General features: G+C 42.8%; 1 protein-coding gene across 1 annotated transcript in view; it reads right to left on the bottom strand.

The window, feature by feature from the left end:
• The window catches only part of TBXAS1 (thromboxane A synthase 1), a 221,083-nt gene that overhangs the window by 144,922 nt on the left and 55,217 nt on the right, over positions 1 to 20,944 (bottom strand). The window contains exon 3 of the mRNA XM_026038508.1: positions 19,378 to 19,471. Coding sequence (XP_025894293.1) covers positions 19,378 to 19,471 — 94 coding nt within the window. The remainder of the gene's footprint in view (positions 1 to 19,377; positions 19,472 to 20,944) is intronic.

A 20,944-nucleotide genomic window follows, 5' to 3' on the forward strand; every position in this document is an offset into this window, starting at 1 on the left:
CAAACKACTGACTCAGAGGCCAAAGACTCCATATCCCACTTCCCTTCCAATACAGGCTCCGACCTCCCTCTCCCCTCCCTGCAGGCAGATGTTACACTCCACTATGATATTAGGAAAAAGAAGCATCACTCTTTCGGCACATGAAGAGACAAAAACCTATACAGTTATTTATGATAGATAATGACAGTGAATAGCAACATTTGTAGAAGATTTTCTTTGCTATTCAGAAGGCTACAAGTCTTTTTTTTCTGTAGGCCCCTTGGATAAGCCCAACTACTAATAACCCWGCACTCAAATCAATATGTGTGTGTATATATATATATATATGAAATACAAGCTAATATTTAATTAAAGCAAACTTGTATCAGACTGTACCCCAACACTTTGAAAGAATGACCCCTAGACGGTACATCATCACCACTAATAATCTTAGCAAAAACACTAGGATGCCAGCAGAGAAGAGAGGGAAAACAGCATGAACTACTAACCAGCCTGATCCCAAGCCATGTACACAGTTTGTTTCCTTTGATCGTTATCCCTAATAGCTGTCCTTTGTGTGCAATTTGGTTTAATTTATGTGTGTAGCACTTCAGATTTTAAAAAACACATATAGACCTTCCAAATTTATTAAAAGCAGCCTTCCTACCCTTTATAGTTATTAAGAGAGGTTAGTGTTATGTAATTAAGTTAATCCTCATCTGCAAAGGCTAATTAACCAAATGGTAATTGAATCTGCATATGAACATTTGGACAATGTGTTCTCATTATACAATCACAAAAATTACCTGAACTAAATACCAAACAAATTATTTTAAAAAGTCCTTTATGTTTACAGATCTTTAAGAAAAACGAGGAGGAAGGCTCTCTTCTACTTGCTATAGCAGTCCTTGCTGTCTTGCACAGGTGGTGTCATTTCTCAGTTCTGAGATGCTGCTCAAACTCAAAGTAGTCCTTCACTAAAGGATCTTCCCCCTTGCACGGCCCTCCTCCTTTCTCTGTCCTCAGCCCACATCTTCCTCTTCTCATTCCTCCTGCTACCTTCCAGGCCAAAGACTTTGCAGACCAAGTCACGTCACCCAAGGGATCACACAACAGAATATAATCCAAACTCTCCCAAAAAGCCTGCACGGGGCCAACACCACCCCGTCATGTCCAAAGCGCTCAARCCCAATTCTCAGTAAAGCCATTGTGCTGGAATGAGATTAAGGCATTTTCTCCTTTTTGGGAGTGCCTGTATTACAAAACCAAGACATGTTTTGGACATTTGCAGCATTTGCTCAAGACATTTATAGTTTAAAACAGTCATGTCTCCAATAGGGAATTAAGAAAAGCACATCACCCCTTCTGGTATTTGCTTTCTCTCCCCATTAACCAAGTTAATGGCTGATCCTAATAGGTGGGTAACTTAAGAGACAGTGGGAGGCAGGGGAAGSCAAGCAAGCAAATACCAAGTAGTGTGCCTGACCTCAATACTGTGTGAGATTGCTCAGTGCACAGAGCCCACACAGTCTTCGCATTTTCTCCCAAACTCCACCACATGTTTGAAAATCCAAAYTGTAACCAACAGCAGTCGATGGTCTAAGTGGCATGGCCACATGCAGCAGTTGCAGTCAAATATTTAAYATTCCCTCAAGCACCACTATTAGCCCGCTGATAAAACCTGGCACTACTGCTTTAGAAGAACTATCTGAAGGAAAGAGTGCCAGAGAGAAGAATGAGAAATGGGATGCACTCAGTGTATCTTTCTTTGAAAAGATTGTTCGTTTTCTAGGCAAGGGAACTATTGACAGATCTATGTAGACTTCAGCAAGGTACTTGGCCTGCTGGCACCTGGAGAGTCATCACACCCGAAAGGATGAAGAACAGGATGAAAGTGCAAGCAAAGTTGTGGGAAGGCATAAGTACAGACTGCRTTCAAAGAATAAGAACTGGTGCACAAGGAGGGAACCCACAGATTTTTCAAGTGCCAGTCCCGGGACAGATCTTGTTTAACATTGAAGGGATGAATTTGCCTTAAAAAGTATTCCAACATTAATGAAGTGCACTTATGGTTCTAAGCTGGAGGTATCCTAAGCAAGGAGAAAAATTGAGATGTCATAGCAGAACTATAGGAGGGTCTTAATAACTTGAATAACTGTAGTAGATAAGAGACTTCAGTTAAAAGGGGAAACAGCATGCCCTCAGAGGGATTGTGTTAACTAAAAGAACTCCTGCAATAAAAGATGAGCTTATAAGCTGAAAACGGCAAAAAAAGGAAATACTTGGATGGATGCATCAACCACACAATAATGCTGAACAACAAATGTGAGGAAAACTGCAAATATATTATGTCCAGGATGCACTTTTTACACTTTACATCTGATGAGCTACGTTCAAAAGGAATGAATTAAAAATGGAACAAGCAAAGAGAAGGGTTACAATGATCCTCAGGGAGCAGGAGGCCTGTCTTACAAGCAGTAATTAGGAGAGTTCGTTTTAGCAAACCAAAGGTTCATTTTAGCAGACCAAAGGAAGGAGATATGCTTGCTGTCTATATATGCCTTGGGAATAATCATCAGGGAGGGAAAATACCTATTTAATATAAAGGCCTACATGACTAAAAGATCAAACGAGTATAAACTGGCCATAGATAAATGTTACCAGAAATGAGATGAAGGATGGAGACCATCAAAGTAGTAAGGTTACAGAAAAGCCTCCCAAGGCAGAATAATGGGTTCAGTTGAGCCAGAGGATGCAAGATGTGGATACTCGGAAAAAAAAAACAAACCAACAAAAAAAAAAGTTTAGCATAGGATCAACATCCTGGGCTGTCTATGTCAGCCCTGTGCTCCTTTAAGGTGATATAGGGCCACTTCCAGAATGAAAGATACTCTTACTTGGTGAAAATGATGTAGCACACTTTCAGATATGCACACGTGCATTCACACTTCTAGCTGATTCACCTCAACTTTTCAAGGCATATCCATGTCATGTCATATGCCATGACATATCATGTCATATCATATGGCCTCTGGCATTAATTTGGTATACTGCAATGAGGTTCTCACCTTATTTTGTCTTTCTGYTCTCCATCTCACTTCACTTTAGAAGCCTCATTTCCTCCACATCTCTGAGATACTCTATTTGTGGTAGGAATTGGAAGCACCCAAGACTAAGCAATTTGCCAAATGCCACACAAGAAGTCAATGGCAAAGCCAGAGACAAGTTGCAGGTTTCTCAGTCCTCCTTGCTGGTATTTTAGAAACCCATTCATTCTCCTCCACAGAAACATACACACTATATGAGATGGGAATATCAACAAATCTGACATATTTCTGAACTTTCTGTCGTACCTCATGCCTGAGGCTTCAGAGACAGGCAAGAAAAAAGAAGAGGAAGAAAGAAAAAAACCTCACATAGCCAGTTAACTCTAAAATGCTTTAAACAGAGGGACGTTTCTTCCACAACCAACTGTAAGCTTAAGATTCGATTACTCTCAACATAACATGCATAGCTACAAATGCAATTAGTCATTAAATTACCCAGACCCTCAAATTATTCCAGCTGCTGTATTTGACTCCCTGACTCTTGCAATGATGAATCTTCCAAACTGATTACACTGACTAAAGTAATATTTCTTTTTCTCTACAAGTTGCCTGCCATTATTATAGACCTTGTTTGTATCTACTGTAGAGCTGTAATTGCAGCCTTGCTATTTTTATTAGGACTATTGTCTAGATAACACTTAAACCTGCTAGGCCCTTATTTTAGTTAACAGTAAATGTCTCAGAAGACACCTATCAGGGCTTCTAGGAACCTCTGTGAAAAACAGAAAACATATTATTATGGAGACACGTACAAAGAGAAATACAATTTGTGCAACATGTTCATGAAAGGCTCCATATGGGGTCTTACAAAGTCACTGCAATTTCTCATCCTATGATAAACATATATTTATAAAAATTCAAGAGACTGGAAAAAAGGAGAAAAAATGACTGCTCGTTTTTACTAGACTCTATGCACAACTTCACTGAATCTCTTTTAAGTGATATTCTTTCCAAACTGAGCATAATTTTCTCCTACACAAACTCTTCTTGTTTGAAATTCCACTGGATCGCAAGCCATCTTTGTTGCCCTTAGTATTACTACATCTTCAAATTGYAATGGAAAACTGAATTACAGTGGTCTCTTTAGGAGGGAATTCATTGTGCAATAGAAGACCACTGCAATGTGTATTTTCACTGTGTGCTCAATGGATTAGCAAAAGCATGTAGCACATCTTACTAATAGTGAATGAATTTTATTAGTTTTCTTCACTGCTCTCCCTTAAGGGAAGCAGAGCATCAATTGCATAATCTAAATAAATGGAAACTTCTCATCAGCATGACATACAGACAGACATCATGGCTAAATCTAAGGAAAACAAACATTCCAGAAAAACTCTGACAAATCAGCACTGTCCTAGGCTGCAATAAGTTTGCATTTGGGGAAATGAAAGTCGATTCCTTTCCCAACCAAGAGAGGCAGAGACTCTCCTTCCCCTTAGGCAGGAGTTTCACTTTTGAAGGGTACCCCTCCTCTTCAGAGCCATCAACAGCAGATTCCTCTAGGTAACAATACTATTTTTCAGGATAAAAGATACTAAACAGTCCTATTGTGCAACAGTCTCTCTCAGGCAGCACAGAGTGCAAAGGGGACTTTGAAATAACCACTGTGGAAAAATTATGTTTCCATGTGCAAATCTTCCAGCTTCATCAGCAGAATTAGAGTGGCAATGTTCAACCTTCCTTTCGTCATGCAGACTCATGTTCCTTTATTGTTTGAAAGTATGAAACAAAAACCTCAAAGAACTGAAGAAGGAACAAACTCCACCTCTGTTCAGCTCCCATATTCTGAGCTTTTATCTTGATGACACTAAGACACAGAATAGTCCCCAAATCCAAACATCATCCTGCATGCAGGGTAYTCCATCAACAAAAGACACCTGGCAAGAGTATTGCATGTGATGGATGTTAATCACAGTACATGATGCRTTACTAGAAGATGCTATGACTAGTTCTTGATCTTAACGTAGCCAGACAAGCCTAACTTCCACGCATTTAATTCCCACCTTGTATGGATGCAATTTCTCAAGCATGACAGTAGGAAACAAAACAAGGCCAAACCCCTACAGACTGTTCTGCCCTCTGATGCAGAACCAGACATGCCGATTTTGCCCAAGCATGACAGATCCATTTTTGCTGCCATGTTACCACACAGCACCTCTGGAAAAGCCACAGCGTTAAGGGCAGAAAAGTCAGCTCAACACACACAAGTGGGAGGGTGGGTCATCATTCAGCAGCGCATGACAGGACTGCTGAGATATAAGCATCTTCATGCTAGCAGCACTAACAAATGCTTGCTGCACTTCATCCTGCTCCCAAACCTGCAATCCACCAAATAGCATGGACCTCAACTAAACCACTGCATAAAGAAAAGTGTTGGAAGATGCCCTGCAGAACAGAACAGTTTTCTGTCTTGGGGAATAAGGCCCCAATATCCAAGTGACACCAGGCAGCTGACTCTCCACCTAGCTTAAAATACATATATATACACACACATATGCACATATATATATATACACACACACACACACCAACAAAATCTCAGGGCTTTCAATAGTTAAGTTACACTTCCAATTCTGTTTGAAAGACAAACACAATCTTTAAAGACTGCAACCAGAGGTTAGCTGGCATAATACAAGCATGGAACAGACATACTGGATAGACCATGCCAGGTCTCCCTCAAACAAGGAAACAGGGAGACGAATGATCAAAATGCACAACACTAAGCCCAGCATAGACTAGAGAGAGGGCTATGATGAGCAGAAGTAGCTGAGATAGCACAAGGAAACTGAAGACGAGGCTAAACAGCAACAGGAATCTGGGACCTCACTGGGGATCTGTAAAGCCACTGGACAGCACCCAAAATGAGCACAGAAAGTGCCATGCAAAAGCACAGTGGCAGCTTCAGCTATGACAACTGCATAGAGTGAACAGCTTGAGTTTGGGGGTGGAGATTGAACTGGCTGCCATCAGTCATTCATTTCTGTGTCTAGATCATCAGCAAGACTTGGACTGCCATGAGCTTGTTCTGTACTGCAGTCCTGACACATGGCAGCAAAGTCCAGCACTGACTGAGCTGAGTTTGGACATGGCTGGCTCCATCACGATTCTGTAGTGTTAAATTGTGTTTCCAAGGTAGGAGGCTTTCTCCTGGCCCCTTGATAATGCTTTGATTTTCCTTAAAAAATAATAAAAAAATCCAAAGTATGGGCCCTTCGAGCGACAAATTCTGTCCAGAAGCACAGAATCCAAACAATATGTGTGATGTGAGGAATGGCAGCTAAGAAGAACTGGAGGAGTGAACATAGGAGGATCTGGTATTTGCTCATGTCCTGAGACATTCCCATGTGCTGGGAATACTGGGGGATCTGACCCTGAAGCTCCGGGAAATGCTCTGCACATGCAAGATGTGGAAGCAGCCAGTTCTTTGCTGGCTGCTTTCTAAATCTACCCCTTGAATAAAAGGTGTGTCAGAAAAACGAGCCATGGGGAGAACGTGAATGAGCTCCTGATCCATGGCTAGGCTCTGAGGGCTTTCACGTAGACAGGACAGCTTGGGGGCTGCTTTAACTTGAGGTGTTCAGCTGGTTCTTTGCCCACTCCAAAGAATACATGTAAAAAGGATGGTCTAAAAGTCCCTTTTGTCCTCTCCTTCATAGACTTAGATCAACATCTCTTTCCGGTCCAAGAACAAAACCGTAGAGTTGATGTGGAAGAAAAAGCAAGTCCCTGATGTAGACCGTACATACTGCTCTCTGACTCCTGCTAAAATTTCAAGCTAAAAATGTTACACTCACATGCTTATACATACAAGAATGCATACATATTTATTCACACAACCTCAGATTAATTATATGGCAACACAGGATCCCCAAAGGAATCGGATCCTCCAGAATGCACACAGCTATCTCAGCTGCTGTGAAGCAGCTTATTTCTGAAGGTAAATTAAGTTCACCTAAAGGAAGAGCTTTSAAACACTCTCTTTAGAGCAGAGCTCCTCTCCTCCCCAAATCCTTAACATACTAGCTGGATACTGAGTGTTGTTACATGCYAAAATCTCTTTGTGCCCTGTAAAGAAAGAGGCAGAGAAAAGAATGTTTATGGCCTCTTTATACAGTAGTGTTGTCAGAGGAGGTGGGGGTGAATAAACCACATAGAAAACAATTGCCAATTTGTGGTCTTGACCATTTAAAAATGGATCCCAAAATAGTCTGCTAAATTGTTTCACCCGGAGCAAAATTACCCATGGATACATATGCATGCACTCAAAAACAGCATCTCTTGATGCAGTGCTGATGGTGACTGCAGTCAAGGAAGAAACGTTAYTACATTCCATATTGTGAAAAGACCACAGTGCAGTAATTATTCTGAAAGGTTTGCACAAAGCACAATTATTAAGCTAATATTATCCCATTATTGTTTGTTGCTATGGAGATAATATAATCAATATATTTTCTGGATTGATTTTTTTAATACTACCAGCACATTTCACAATATAGCAAGATTTAACTCAATGCATTAACTGATTCTGGTTTATGATTGGCAAAGTCTTCAGGCAATAGATCACAATCCATCTCATGCCTATTATTCTATCAGGACACTTAATGTCAAAATCTCTGCTGCAAAAGCAAGTTTTCCTTGTTGAAAATGAGCAAAAGGATAACAAATTTCTCTGAAGAGGGGCAATCTTTTAAATGTGAATTTAACACTTATTCATATTTCTCCTAAGCCAAACAAAAATATTGAAGCTGCCTACAGAAGCAGCAGAAAAGCAAGTTGTGCTTGAACTTATGATCCTTATTCATTCAGGGAGATGTTTTGAGGCGTTATCCTCCTCCATGCAATACGAAGCTTTTCCTTGTTGGAAAAACACTTTTTCCTGCTTGGTGTAGTAACCAGAGGGAGGCAGTGATGGAGGCTCCTGGTCARAGGCCACGGGATGTGATGGCAGCTCTCTGCCATGCCGCAGCCTTGTTTTGCACAAGCTTGGACAAATTGTCCAAGGGCAGTGGAAACTGTCCATGTCCAGCAAAGACAGCAGGCACTTTGCCATTGGTGCTGAGGGCCTGGAAAGCACAACTTCTACAGCCACATCCCTCAGTTTTCTCATCCATAAATGTAGAGGAACATGTCCTTCTCCTGCTTCCAGTCTGTCTCCGCAGTCGGTGAGAAGGAAGCAACTTCTCCTGGTTTTGACCACTGGTCAGTCTACAAGAATCAAGACTCTTATGTAGATCTTTGCAGGCAACAATACAGTATGTGAAAAGGCTTTAATTTTGACAGTCTTGTTTCAATCAGTTACTTGTTCTAGGAAGAGCAGGGTCCTTTATTGTGCAGGGTCTCAAAGTCTGTCTAAACATCCTTGCCATAACTGTCCRTAACAGGATTTTCAGAGTTTTTCCCCCCTCCTATATGGCTGTGTTGTGGTTAGCTGCCTTCCTCCCAGTCCCAGAGCTGACCATGTTTTGTCAGCCCAGTTTCTGACAAGAGTTTACAAGCATRGCATCTACAAAGGTGTTGGGGATAAAGGGTACAAAGGGGTCAGAGCACTTTTTGAAAGCCACAAAGCCCTATTAGACTTCTGTGAGAATCATAGGGCAGAACTTTAAGGGTCCAAAGTGGTGTTTTAGCTGCCTTGGCTTAGGGCCTGGCATATAAGTATTTCAGCCATACTGTGTACCTCACCTTGAATAAAATATAAGATGATTAATAGTAATAATTCCTCCTCCTCCTTTCCCTACAGGCTCCGCATTGGGTGGTCTTGTCTTTCTACTTGAAACGGACTGGAGCCCAGTACTGTAATTCTGGACTGGCTGGAGGGGATCCATCAAGAATGATTATTMACAGATTAAATATGTTGCCTATTTAACACATCTGGCCCTCCTGGCCCAAGGGATAAGCAATAGAGTTAGGAATTCCCATCTCACATCCCACCCCGTGAGACTGCTGCACTGCTACTAATAAGGACAGAGATGCTTTCTCAGCCACCTTTGCACTTCCTGCTCTGAAAGACACAGGTTCTCTTCCTTCAGACTCCTATATGATGGTACTTTTATCCAAATGGCTCTGAATTGCTATCTGCTGCAAGTAAGATAGGCACACTCCTATTGTTTTCCACCTAGTTTGCTTTTATAAAGGGTATTTCTGCTGGATGAGGGTTAGGCAAGTAAGATGCTCATTCAGAGAGGTCACCATTACATGCACAGCCTTAAAGGACACCATCTGTTAATTGATCAGTGCAGCAGAGCATTGCTTAGAACACARCTTCCAATATAAAACTTATGTGTTTCAAACCGCCGACTGCACGCTGTCCACCACGATGCACTGTCATGCAACAACCAGGAAATTCTGCAGAAATAAAAACTCATTTAGCTGTGGTCAGTCAGGGGATGCCGATTTTGGGAAGTGGAACAATAATTACATTCCTAAGCAATTTGTCTCAATAACAAGTAGGCAGCACCTCCAGTAAATTGGYTCCAGGTCTGTTTTTACCCACACTTTCTTATAGTGAGAAGGGTATAACTTCAGTGAGACCCTCTTCATTTCAGTGCTAGAGRAAGACACTGGCAATCAGTGTTTTGCTGCAGAGGCTGTAGTTGCAGTATATCAAAATGTTGTTGAAGATTACAATTCTTTCTGTCCTCTCCTCTTTTTATTTTTTTTTTTAATGAATTGAGTTGCAAAGTGATCCCAGTGTTATCCCCTTGCAACACAAAGACTGTACTTTGCTGTTGGAGGTTATGGTAACTGAGAGGGATCCAGCCGCAGGGGGATCCTCTCTCCATGCAGCAGGACTGCTCTTGGAGCTCAGCTCTGCCCGTGCTCCTTCCCTTTACCACTGCGTTGATCTAGGATGGCTATGGGAAAGCATCAGGGTCATACAAAGAAAAGATGGGAATACTGCAAGACTATGTACAAAGCAGGGTTAGGAAGATGGAGAACATCATCATCACCTTCAGCCCTTTTGCCGGTCAACTCCAGGATGCAAAAGGCACAYGCAAAATTTCTGCCATGATCCCTAAATACAACTTTACCTGCAGCACTTTGCTCATGGCTATGAAGGAAGGTGGATCCATGGTAGCAGGTGGATACATGACCAGCTGTGTCACCGTGCGGGCTCAGGGCGCCCTTTGCTGGCTCCATAGCAATGGGGTGTGCAGGGAGATGGGAGCTGCTCAGGGGCTCGGGCAGAGCAGGCCCATTCCTCTGGGACACCTTTACTCTAGTCAACATGCCAGTTCTATACAGAATTCCAACGGAAACAAGGTACACAGCTTGGGTATCTTGAAACAACATGATTGCCTCCAGAAAGAAAAAAAAAAAGAAAAAGTGCATTTTCAGACTACTGTTAYTTGTTTCATGATTGTATTTGTTTTAGTCAGTTTGTCTCATTGTTTTCAATTTTACCTGGAAACTCTATTTTCTAGCAGGCTCTAAGGACAGGCCACAAGGCACCAAACACTACAGAAAATTACACTCAAGCAAGAGACCTCAGAGGACTCCAGCAATATGGGACTTTGAGTAAACAGAGCGAAGACATAAACATCGGGGAAACCGAAAAACAACTTTACACTAAATAAATGATGTCCTAATTAGAACTGCTTAGTCTGGCTCTGCAAGAACCCAAACACCTCCATGTTTGTATTTGCGGTTGTCTTTCAAAGGCTTTCTTTTTCCTTTTGCCTTAGGGAGTTATTTATAGGGCTATTATAATTTGAGGTCTGGTCTTCTCATGGCAGGTCCTCCATCCAGGAAATGAAATAGCATTAGAAAATGAAATCTCACATTTATGAGGTTTCTCAGATGGTTCCCTGGGGCACTGGGGGAAAAAAAGAGGGAAAAATATAAACGCAAACATAACTACAAGATACTAGCACAGTTCCTAATTCTATCCGTCATGAACTATACGGGACTTTTTATTAAAATGGAGACCTCTGTATAAGGTCACCCATCTTTTTCCCCAAAGCATTCCAATTTCTTTCTCCTGTGTGATAAAGAGTCTTTTCCAACACGCCTTGGCTACAAGGTGTTCCTGGCTCCTGATGTATCCTCAGCACAAGGAAGGATAACTCAAATGCCACCCTTGGGCTTCCTTGCCATGTACTTTTTACAACACTTTACGTGTTCTGGCATAACTGCCTGATCAAAGTAGACTTGTTCATTCCTTTGCAACTTGTATCCCTGATGAAAATCATTCATCACTAGCTTCTTGTTCTTGTCTCTTTGAACTTTATTTCCCAAATAAAGGAAATATATCCTTACCCTGTTAAGGCCAAAAGGTGTCATGTCCTATCCTGGACTTACCACTTGCTATTTCCTCTTTATCTACAGGCATGAAAACAAATAGAGCCTCCATCCACACGAACTGTGGGACTCCCCACCCATCTTTCATTCTGCTTGTCCAAAGGGAACCTGCCTCCTTGCTGCCTATCTTTTTCCCCTTCCTCAAGTGGAAACTAATCATGATATCTACACTAGCCTTCCAAGAGAGTACTTACATTTCTAAACTCATCAACACATATGACTTCTTACTTTAGTCCATCCGTCAGTATTTGTACACTAGTTGACTCTGGTCTCATGCCACTATGAGGAAATTAACAGCTTACGGTACTCCAAGAATTGAAAAAAGGTCACGAGATATTATGCACAAAAACTACAAAACATGAAATCATCGTTTGTGATTATTTTCTTTCTGATAGTTTTCATGCTTGTCTATGTTTAGCAAACTAAAATGGCCAATATTCAGTGAGTAGGTTTTTTTTCCTACCCAAATATTTAAAATGGTGACAGTACAACTCTCCAAAGTTATTTCACTTTGTTATTAGCCACTTTTAATGCTTCTATTTTGAAACTTTTAAATAATYCATCAGTTTTAGAGCACATGTAGAACATGTAGAAAGAATTACTTCTGAGTTTTTGTCCCTCAGACAAGGTTGGTCCTTTCTTATGCTTCCRTGTGTCAGCACCACCAATACTTCCACATCAAATTGCATACTACCTCCCCAAAAAAGAGCACTCCAGAGGGGGAAAAAAAGAAAAAAACTTGCAACTTATTTCTCGTAAACCAAGGAAAGCCTGAGTTTGCAGCAGCTGCTTCACATCCTCACCCCGTACACAGCTACCTAGGCTTGTGCAGCTCTCTTCAGCTCTGTCCCAGGACCTGTTCTGCAGACTCAAAGCGCTCTCCCCACTGCRCTCTCCACTGGGATAAGGTTCATGACTAACATTCAATAGATTCAATTTCACACTCAATTTCTCCTGGGGAAAGTTGTATTTCAGCTCAAGTTCCTGCTCAGGATGTGAAAGGGGAAGAACCAAGCGCGTCCTGAGCATGTTTTTTTCAGGTAAAAGCACAAGGAGGCAATGCTGCAAGCGCGTCGTAGGCAGCAGACAACAAATACCAAGGATTTGATGGCACATGTTGGAACAGGCAAGTCTCCAAAGCCCTCTATTATTCATTTTAATATAAAGCTTTGCAAAAAACAGAGATCAACCAACTGTAGTGGATTAGAGCTAAACAGCAGCTGTACCTCCCCTGCTTTGGGAAAGGGCAGGGGAAGTATCGTGTTTGCCACCCTTTCAGGGTGGCTTGCTGTACAAAAGGCCACTTTTTTATTTGAAGAGATATGTTATGCTGTAAACATTTCTAGGGGAGCTTGGGTTAGCAGCACTTGTAAGAAAACTCTAATGAAAATAAATTGGTATGTATTTACCCATATGCTGAAGAGCATATGGCTAATGCATTTAGACATTGCTAATGAAGTTAAGACTCAGCTAAATTTGTTGGCTCATGGATAATGACTTCTCTCAACAACCAATCTTAGCTAGCTATAATTTTAGTATTACAACTGCTACCTGGCAATTATTTTAAGCACTGATACAGCTGACACAGAAGAACCGTTTTTTTGAATGTGGATTTCTGCACGTGGCAATAAGAAGGGGAGCAGCATATGATGCTACTAAACTCCAGGTTTACAGGTGATGTGAACAAGTTACAACTTCATTACAAAYATAGAAACTTCTGTAATCCATTGCAGCCCTGGGTCTGTCTATGGCTTTCTTTCTGAACTCTATGGACTAAAAGATTATATGTAGTCCAGTATCATTTTTTTCCAGGCTGATGTGAATACTGCCAAAATTTAACACAAGACAATGAATCCTAAGAAATAYTATTACTCTTCTGAGCCCTAGTGTGAAAACCATTTGTTTTCATTGCCATTACCATAGTGACACCAGCCTCTAATCATCTACAGGGCCCAGAGAAATACTAGGCCTAGATCAGTATTYCACTCTAATCTGCAAGAGTTCCTTATTCAGGAACACTATCTTTGCTAACTGTTTTGCAGAAGAGTAAAAAGAAATCCAGGGGAAGCAAAAAGGAGGATTTGTTTACCCCCCAGATAAGAAGCCTTTGCTATAGTTCAGCTTCCACAAAATTACACAGGGAGTCTGTGGAAAGCTGGGACCATGATCAGAGAATTTCTGTTTTCACTTGCTGAGATGCTGTGGAAAACATCCCCTTTCCACTTAACAGGTAAAAGCCCCTCACATGCAGTTAGCATCTGCCTCAACCACTGACTCCGACCTCAGACAGTGTTTAATAAAGCAAGCATTAAGTATGGCAAAAGGAACTGCCAAAGCTTGGCTTAAAGAATACCAAAAACATCATGCTGCTCATCAAGGCTTCCTTTAGAGGCAACGGCCCTGGTCTACTGGAAACACCCATCCAGCTTTTTTTTCAGAAATATACAGAAAAAAATGATACARAAATTGCAAGGACAGAAGGTGCACAGGCGATGAGCTATTCCTCTGAGTATAAAAGAGACAGCAGAGACCTGTTTCTTCTCTCACAGGAAAACATCATATGTCAAAATAGCAAAAACATCTGCCACAACCATTACCACCATCACAGATCGTGTCACCATTAACTACCAGCAAAGAAGCCTGATCATTTCCCTCCTTCCTGTCACACAAGACCTGTCTGTTGCTTCGTATAGTGTAACACTGTCTCTAGCTTCCATAAAGGCTATTTCAAGCAAGCCCATTAAAACCACATCCAGGGATATCTTGTGAACACTGCTGAAAGAAATATCGAGTGCGAACAGCTGGGGACATTGTGTGTGTATGGTCAGCTCYGCAGGAGCCTGCGGCACGCGCAGCCCTTCCCAGCGGCAGGCTCCGGGGAGCAGCACTCCGAGGGTACTCAGGGAGGAGCTGGCACGAGCCCAGCTCCTCTCAGAGACCAGAGCCCAGGCCAAAGCCTGCGAATGGCAAAGCGGGAGCCGGGCAATGGCGCTGCCTGGATATCCGGCATTAGGCTGCTGCAAACAGACTCACCAGGGCACCTCAGCGACTTCACCAGGGCACCTGACCACTCTAACGTCTGGGCAAAGAAGGTGGCCCCAGTAGTGACTGAAACTAGAAAGATGTATGCTTTTGAGAAATTTGGATGTATAGACACATACATGCAAAACACATGGCTAATCCCAGGTTTCCCGTCGTGTTGCATACTGTAACACAGCCAGGTTAGATCTACTCATGCACACATTTCATTTAATATGAATTTTATATGAATATGCGGACATGCCTCCAACTCAAAAGGGGTTTTCCTGGGGCTTGGCAGAGGGCTTGAAGCAGCCCCAGGGGCCTGCAGAGGCAGAGGGCAGCCTGCAGCAGCCGTGCACACACAACTGAGGCAGGAAGAGCGAGCTGGACTCGTGATGCCGCGACACAGAACTATAAAGGGGCCAAACACACGCTCCCTAACCCTGTCCCCCTCTTGCTATCAGTGGAAAGCAACCCAAAACCATACGCAGGCCTTCAGTGTCAGTGCAAGCCATATTATTCTTATAATTAAATGCAGGTCTGCAGCTTATCTGTGAGTTAACTCCCCTTCCTCTTTACCCTCCTCACAACTTGCCTCTCTGCAACCTTGTTTGGGTTTCCCTGCTGTGTCATTCAATTCCATAACATGAAGCTCCTCTCCGTGCACCAACCTGCAGCTTTCTAAGCTGAAAAATGAGACGTGGGGTTAATTTGGTTCCTGCCAGGACTCTGTGCTTCATTTTTCCTTTACCTCCAAGCAAAGGATACTTTTGGCAGATGCATAGTGGAAGGAAAAAAAAAAGTTTGCCCCCCCTCACCCTTGTCCAAAAGGACAGAGGCAGCCAGATCCCAAACGGAGCACAGCACAAAGCACCCATAGAGCCCCCACACCCCGCAGCAGCAACAGGCCGCTTCAGGCTGGCCCAGGAACTGCAGCGAGGCCAGGCAGGAATAAACAGAATAAACAAAGCGTATCCTGTCCCGGCTGAGAGGGGCAAGAGAGCAGTGAAAATGCAAGAGAGAGCATTGAAATGCAAGGCAGGGCCCAAGCAGCAGCCGCTCAGGAGCTTGCTAGGAGAACGGGAGGAGAGCAACGCGTGGCCGTGCTCACAGCGGGGCCCACGGGGAAGGAAGCCATGGCAGGGCACACCTCTGTGGTGCACTGGTCACATAATCAAACCATCAGCCCAGGAATTAGCAGGAGACTTTTATTTATTATTATACTTTTTCCCGACACTCGCCGGCGGCTGCGCGCGTGGGAGGCCACGCTGCGCGCACCCGCGCGTGTCCTGCCGTGCTGCCGTTGCAAACAGACCCGAGGCTTTTCCACGGCTTTCTAGGAAAAATACGATTTGCAGAGCGGTGGGGAAATAGTCAGGAGTTTCTAGCAGAACAGTGGTCTGTCTGATGCAAAACCACTCAGTTACTGGAAAAAATGAACAACACTGATGCCCCCCCACACACACCATTTTTTTTTAAGCGTAATCGTATTTTCTCCTACAGATGCACCCACCTCAAATTGCTCTCCTGCAATGGCAGAATTTTTAATCTAATGTCTTGGACGCAGATAATTTCCCAGCTGCAGAACGGCAATAATTTGGTATCTTCCCATTTTGAAGATAAAGCGATTAACATGGATATGCTTCAGTTTCAGGGCGCGATTATCTGCCTTTATTGTTCTTGAGAGAGCACGGGCAGCTTACAGTAAAAACAACTTTGTTTTCCCCGAGTCAGTTCTTAAAAGTCTACTTCTCTGTGACAGAGATAGGGCTTTCCTTTTGGCTTTCATTTCCCTCACCCCTTAACTTTCACTGCTTCTTCCTCCAAGACACTACCTTACAGCAACGCTTGTTTCAGGGATTTCTCAGTCACTCCATTTACTTTATCAATATAAATAACTTTTCTTTCAAGATAAAGAAAAAAAAACTCATGGAGAAAGCATGAATTTTCTCATTTCAAATGTATTTGAAAACTTATTTTTTTTAAGGAAGCGCACACACTAGCACTCCTCCTTACACTGTTCATTCACCTTCAGTCACTAACACTAATAATACAGGACAAAAGGCCTGTTATTCCATTAATATATAAGGTAAAGCTATAACCTTCCTTAACTTCACTGGAACTGATCTACTCCCATGTAAGTAAGGGAGAAGGCAACAAAATCCTTGAATCTGTGCCAAGAAGAGCTGAAAATACTGTTTCCTTCTAGAATTTTATCCAGAGCTTTTGATACTTGATGCTTTCTCTTAAATCCCCTGATCCTGGATTTACTTGATTATATCAGAGGGACTTCCCTCCTCCTCCATTCTTCTGTTTTTCTAAAATTCATACTCCAGGAGGAAGACTTAAAAACATGAGCTGAGGACATTCCTCAGACTGCAAGGGATGTTGTAGTGTCTTGACTTCCCCTCCTCTTCCCAGACATATTCTAGTGCAGAAGTTTTTGACCTGTGTCAATTCACAGACCAAATACTACCCTGGGAATGAGGTTCAATAAGGACAAGTGCAGGGTCCTGCACCTGGGCAGGAATAACCCCAGGCACCAGGACAGATTAGGGGTCGACCTGCCGGAAAGCACCTCCACGGAGAGGGACCTGGGAGTCCTGGTTGACACTAAGTTAACCATGAGTGAGCAGTGTGCCCTCGTGGCCAAGAAGGCCAATGGGATCCTGGCCTGCATCAGCAGGAGTGTTGCCAGCAGGTCGAGGGAGGTGATTCTGCCCCTCTACTCAGCTCTGGTGAGGCCGCACCTGGAGTACTGTGTGCAGTTCTGGGCWCCCCAGTATARGAGGGAYGTGGAGCTTCTVGAGAGGGTCCAGAGAAGGGCAACCAGGATGATTAAGGGAATGGAACATCTCCCGTATGAAGAGAGGCTGAGTGAGCTGGGCCTGTTTTCTCTGGAGAAGAGATGGCTCAGAGGGGATATGATTAATATGTATAAGTTCAGGAAGGGAGAATGCAGGGAGGAAGGGGACAAGCTGTTCTCACTGGTGGCCAGCGATAGGACGAGGGGTAATGGCCACAAGCTGAAGCATAAGAAGTTCCGTCTCCAGGTGAGGAGCAACTTCTTTACTGTTAGGGTGACAGAGCAGTGGAACAGGCTGCCCAGGGAGGTTGTGGAGTCTCCTACTCTGGAGGTCTTCAAAACCTGCCTGGATGCCACCCTGTGCCACATGCTCTAGGTGTGCCTGCTTGAGCAGGAAGGTTGGACTAGATGATCTGTAGAGGTCCCTTCCAACCTTAAATATTCTGTGAATATGTGAATCTGTGAATGTACAAATTTCACGAACATAGACTGTTGTACAGCACAAATGACGTCATTCTTTTTAGTCAGAATTCATTAACTCCTGTGAAATACATGGTTCATGGATTGCAAGCCATGAACATAAAAGCAGCCCTCCAATTGCAAGTGCAATGCTATGGGCACTGTTTCTAGGAGAGCAACCATGAGAACAGATCCCAAAGATTCATCAAAATGTGTAAGGGGAGAAAGAAGAATTAAGAAGAGCCTCGGCTGGTACTTCCCACTGCCACAGTGACAGAACAAGAGAGGAGAGAGATGGCAAAATGCTACAGTGCTGGAGATACAACCTGGTAGAGCTCATGTACTTAACATCGTTTAAAAATCCTGTTGGGAGTTCTCATATCTTCATATTCCAATATATAACATCACAATTACTTTTGTTTTTATTAAAATGTAGTAAAATTTCAGTTTCTTTTCTTCATCATCTGCTTTAAGTGAATTTACTTAAGCTGATTCTCTTTGTGGAACACAACTTTGCTAATGAACTTTCACTAACAGATCACAGCAAATAGCTTGTAGAAACTTTCCCCTTACACAATAGTATGAGGCAAATCCATCTATAATGTGTTGGAATAACTTAGTCTCCAGGCAGCTTTTAGTAAAGCAAGGGTTAGCAGATGACTAATTATAGCTGGATTTTGTCAAAGAGCCACAGAGTAAGTGACTTCATGGCATCCAGCTGAATTTAAACCAGGACAGCGAGGGTGAACAGGTCTGTAACGCCACATAACCACATAGTGTGTGTATGCTAAAGTCACCCTCCATTTGCAGCTCAAATGGATCAAGTGCAGATCAAGTCTATCCACAGAATGAACTCAAATGCACGTGTAAAAATGTTATTTAAATAGGTTTTATCAAATAATGAGTCACATATTGACAGAACAATCACTATGAAGACAAAGGTAAGAGGCACTGTATTCTCATTAATAATTTAAATCTCGGGGTGGATATATTGATGACTATGCACTTAAAAGAGGGAGTTTCATTTTACTTCAACAGTCCATCCAGAGACTGGTAGGTCCTTATTATTAACAGAGCTTGGACTCACAGAAACGTTATTAAAATCAAGCGATTAACAAGAAAAGCAAAGCATTAATATACTTAATGACAGGGAGATAGGCAGAAGAGTAAGGGAAGGAAATCTCCTGCAGGATCCTCCCTCTCTCCCTGCCCCCAGTCTAAGGCAGTAGCACTTGTGGCCCAGAGCAATAGTTTCCAGCGCTATCCAATTCCAGTTACTGGGGAGGAGCAAGCAACTTTACAAGCTTATATAATAAATGTATATCATCAGCACAAAAACACTAACAGAAAGGTACTATGAACCAAAACCACTCAGCACAAACCAGTCGGGGCTAGTCAACATAATCACCTCTATTCACATAACTAAGTCTGTTTCAACAAGGGCATGAACTTTCCTGGAAAAGCTCAAGTAATTAACTGCAGAAGCTTACACATTTTCTTTCTCTCAAGTTGATTTCCTCCCAAAATTAGTGCTTCTTGTACAAAACTATTTCTACCGAATAACTGAAAAAGGTGAGTGGTCTTTCCACAGGCAGGTCCTTATTGAGAGGATACCATCAAAGGGTAGATTTCTCTTCAGTTCCTCTTACCCCTTACCTTGTCTTCCCATTATTTTGGATGGGTACCAACAAAAGTGTGTCTTACCTCTTGAAAAAAGAGCAAGTTTCCAATGAAAGGAAGAGGTGGAGGATGTCGGATCCCTACTTTGGCCAGTCTGGAGAACGCAGAGGTGGAATACCTGAAAATAAATGAATAAATGATAATAAAAATAAGGCAGTAAGCCAAATCTGGTCCTGTCATGGCATGACTTCTATGAGTCATTTATTTAGATGGACTACCTGAATTCAGGGTGGGAAAAGATACTCTCCAAATTGGAGAGATGAAACAGCTAGTGTGGTGGCATTGCTTTCAGTAGCTACTCGGCCACAGAAATAAATACAACACAGTGGTGCTTTAGAGGGGCAGCAGGATAAGGAGACTCCAACACAGACCTGCAAACGTGGGCAGTGGAATCAGAGAGCCACGGAGGGTTGTGTAGAAAGCAAAAGCAACTCCCTTTAGTTACACCAAGTTACAATGAGATCAACACATGCGTTTGGGCTTTGACTATTGTGGCGCAGCTGGGAAAGGGACAATACAAATCCTCAGACTCTATTATTTCCTTCTTCTTCCATCACCACTACCTATACAGATCACACAACAAGAATTCAAACCAGTTTCAGTTGCATACAAGCCAAGACACTGTCAGTATTTTCAAGTCAAGCCTAGTATTTGGGGCCAGATATGCTGATTAAGTGATTTTCCAGCTGCCAGTCAGCAAATTAAACAAGGATAAAAATACAGAGAAACAAAACCCAGGCTAAAAAGCTTCATGCATCCTTTACAGCAGATCAAACTGAGGCATGTTGACAAGGACAATGCCGAAAAAAGTTACAAAATAATCACAAAAGCTCTTTTTTTCCCCTCCCTCTTTCTTCACATGAACAATTGATTTATGATAGTAGCAAGATTGAACAGGTACAGTTGTGTTCAGCCAGAGACACAAAAATGCCAAACACTATTACTGTAAGGTCTGCAGCAAAAGGCAATTAAGATTAATAAAGGCTACCTCTATATTAGCACTAGTTTTAAAGCATCCTCTGAGACATCCCCCACTTTTTGGGCAATGGTTTCATTCTTGAGGCATTTTAGTACCTGCATGCCAGATCCCCATTGAGAGGGAATTGAACTTGCAGCTCTCCTCTGACCGCCCAGCTGTTATTGGGGACAGCACCACTGCAACCTATCCAGGCATCCCTCCCAGCCACAAAAGGAGCTTCACTTGGAAGCACAGATTGCACCTACTTGGTCCCAGGGATTAAACGAAATCACACCCCAACTAAAAAGCCTGAACTGCAGAGTGTAAACGTAGGGGACACGGTACCAGCTGCTTCAGGCCCTTGAGTTACAGCTGCTGCCCTGAATTGTGTGATCATTTAGTCCCAGCTGGAATTGGTTTGCTCAGATCCCGATGAGCTGACTCCTCTTAACCCCAGGTGTGGCTCTGCCGACTCCAAGGACCTCAAACCACCCATTGCTTTGACTTGGACACTCTCCTCCTCCAGGTGCAATGACATAGATACACCTCATTTAAAACACCCGTCTTGACACAGGCAGGAATATTGTGGTTTATCCTGACAAAAACAGCACCCGAGTCCTTTGGAGCAGGGAA

Source organism: Nothoprocta perdicaria, unplaced genomic scaffold, assembly GCF_003342845.1.
Source record: "Nothoprocta perdicaria isolate Ctin4 unplaced genomic scaffold, notPer1 scaffold_210, whole genome shotgun sequence".
Lineage (NCBI taxonomy): Eukaryota > Metazoa > Chordata > Aves > Tinamiformes > Tinamidae > Nothoprocta > Nothoprocta perdicaria.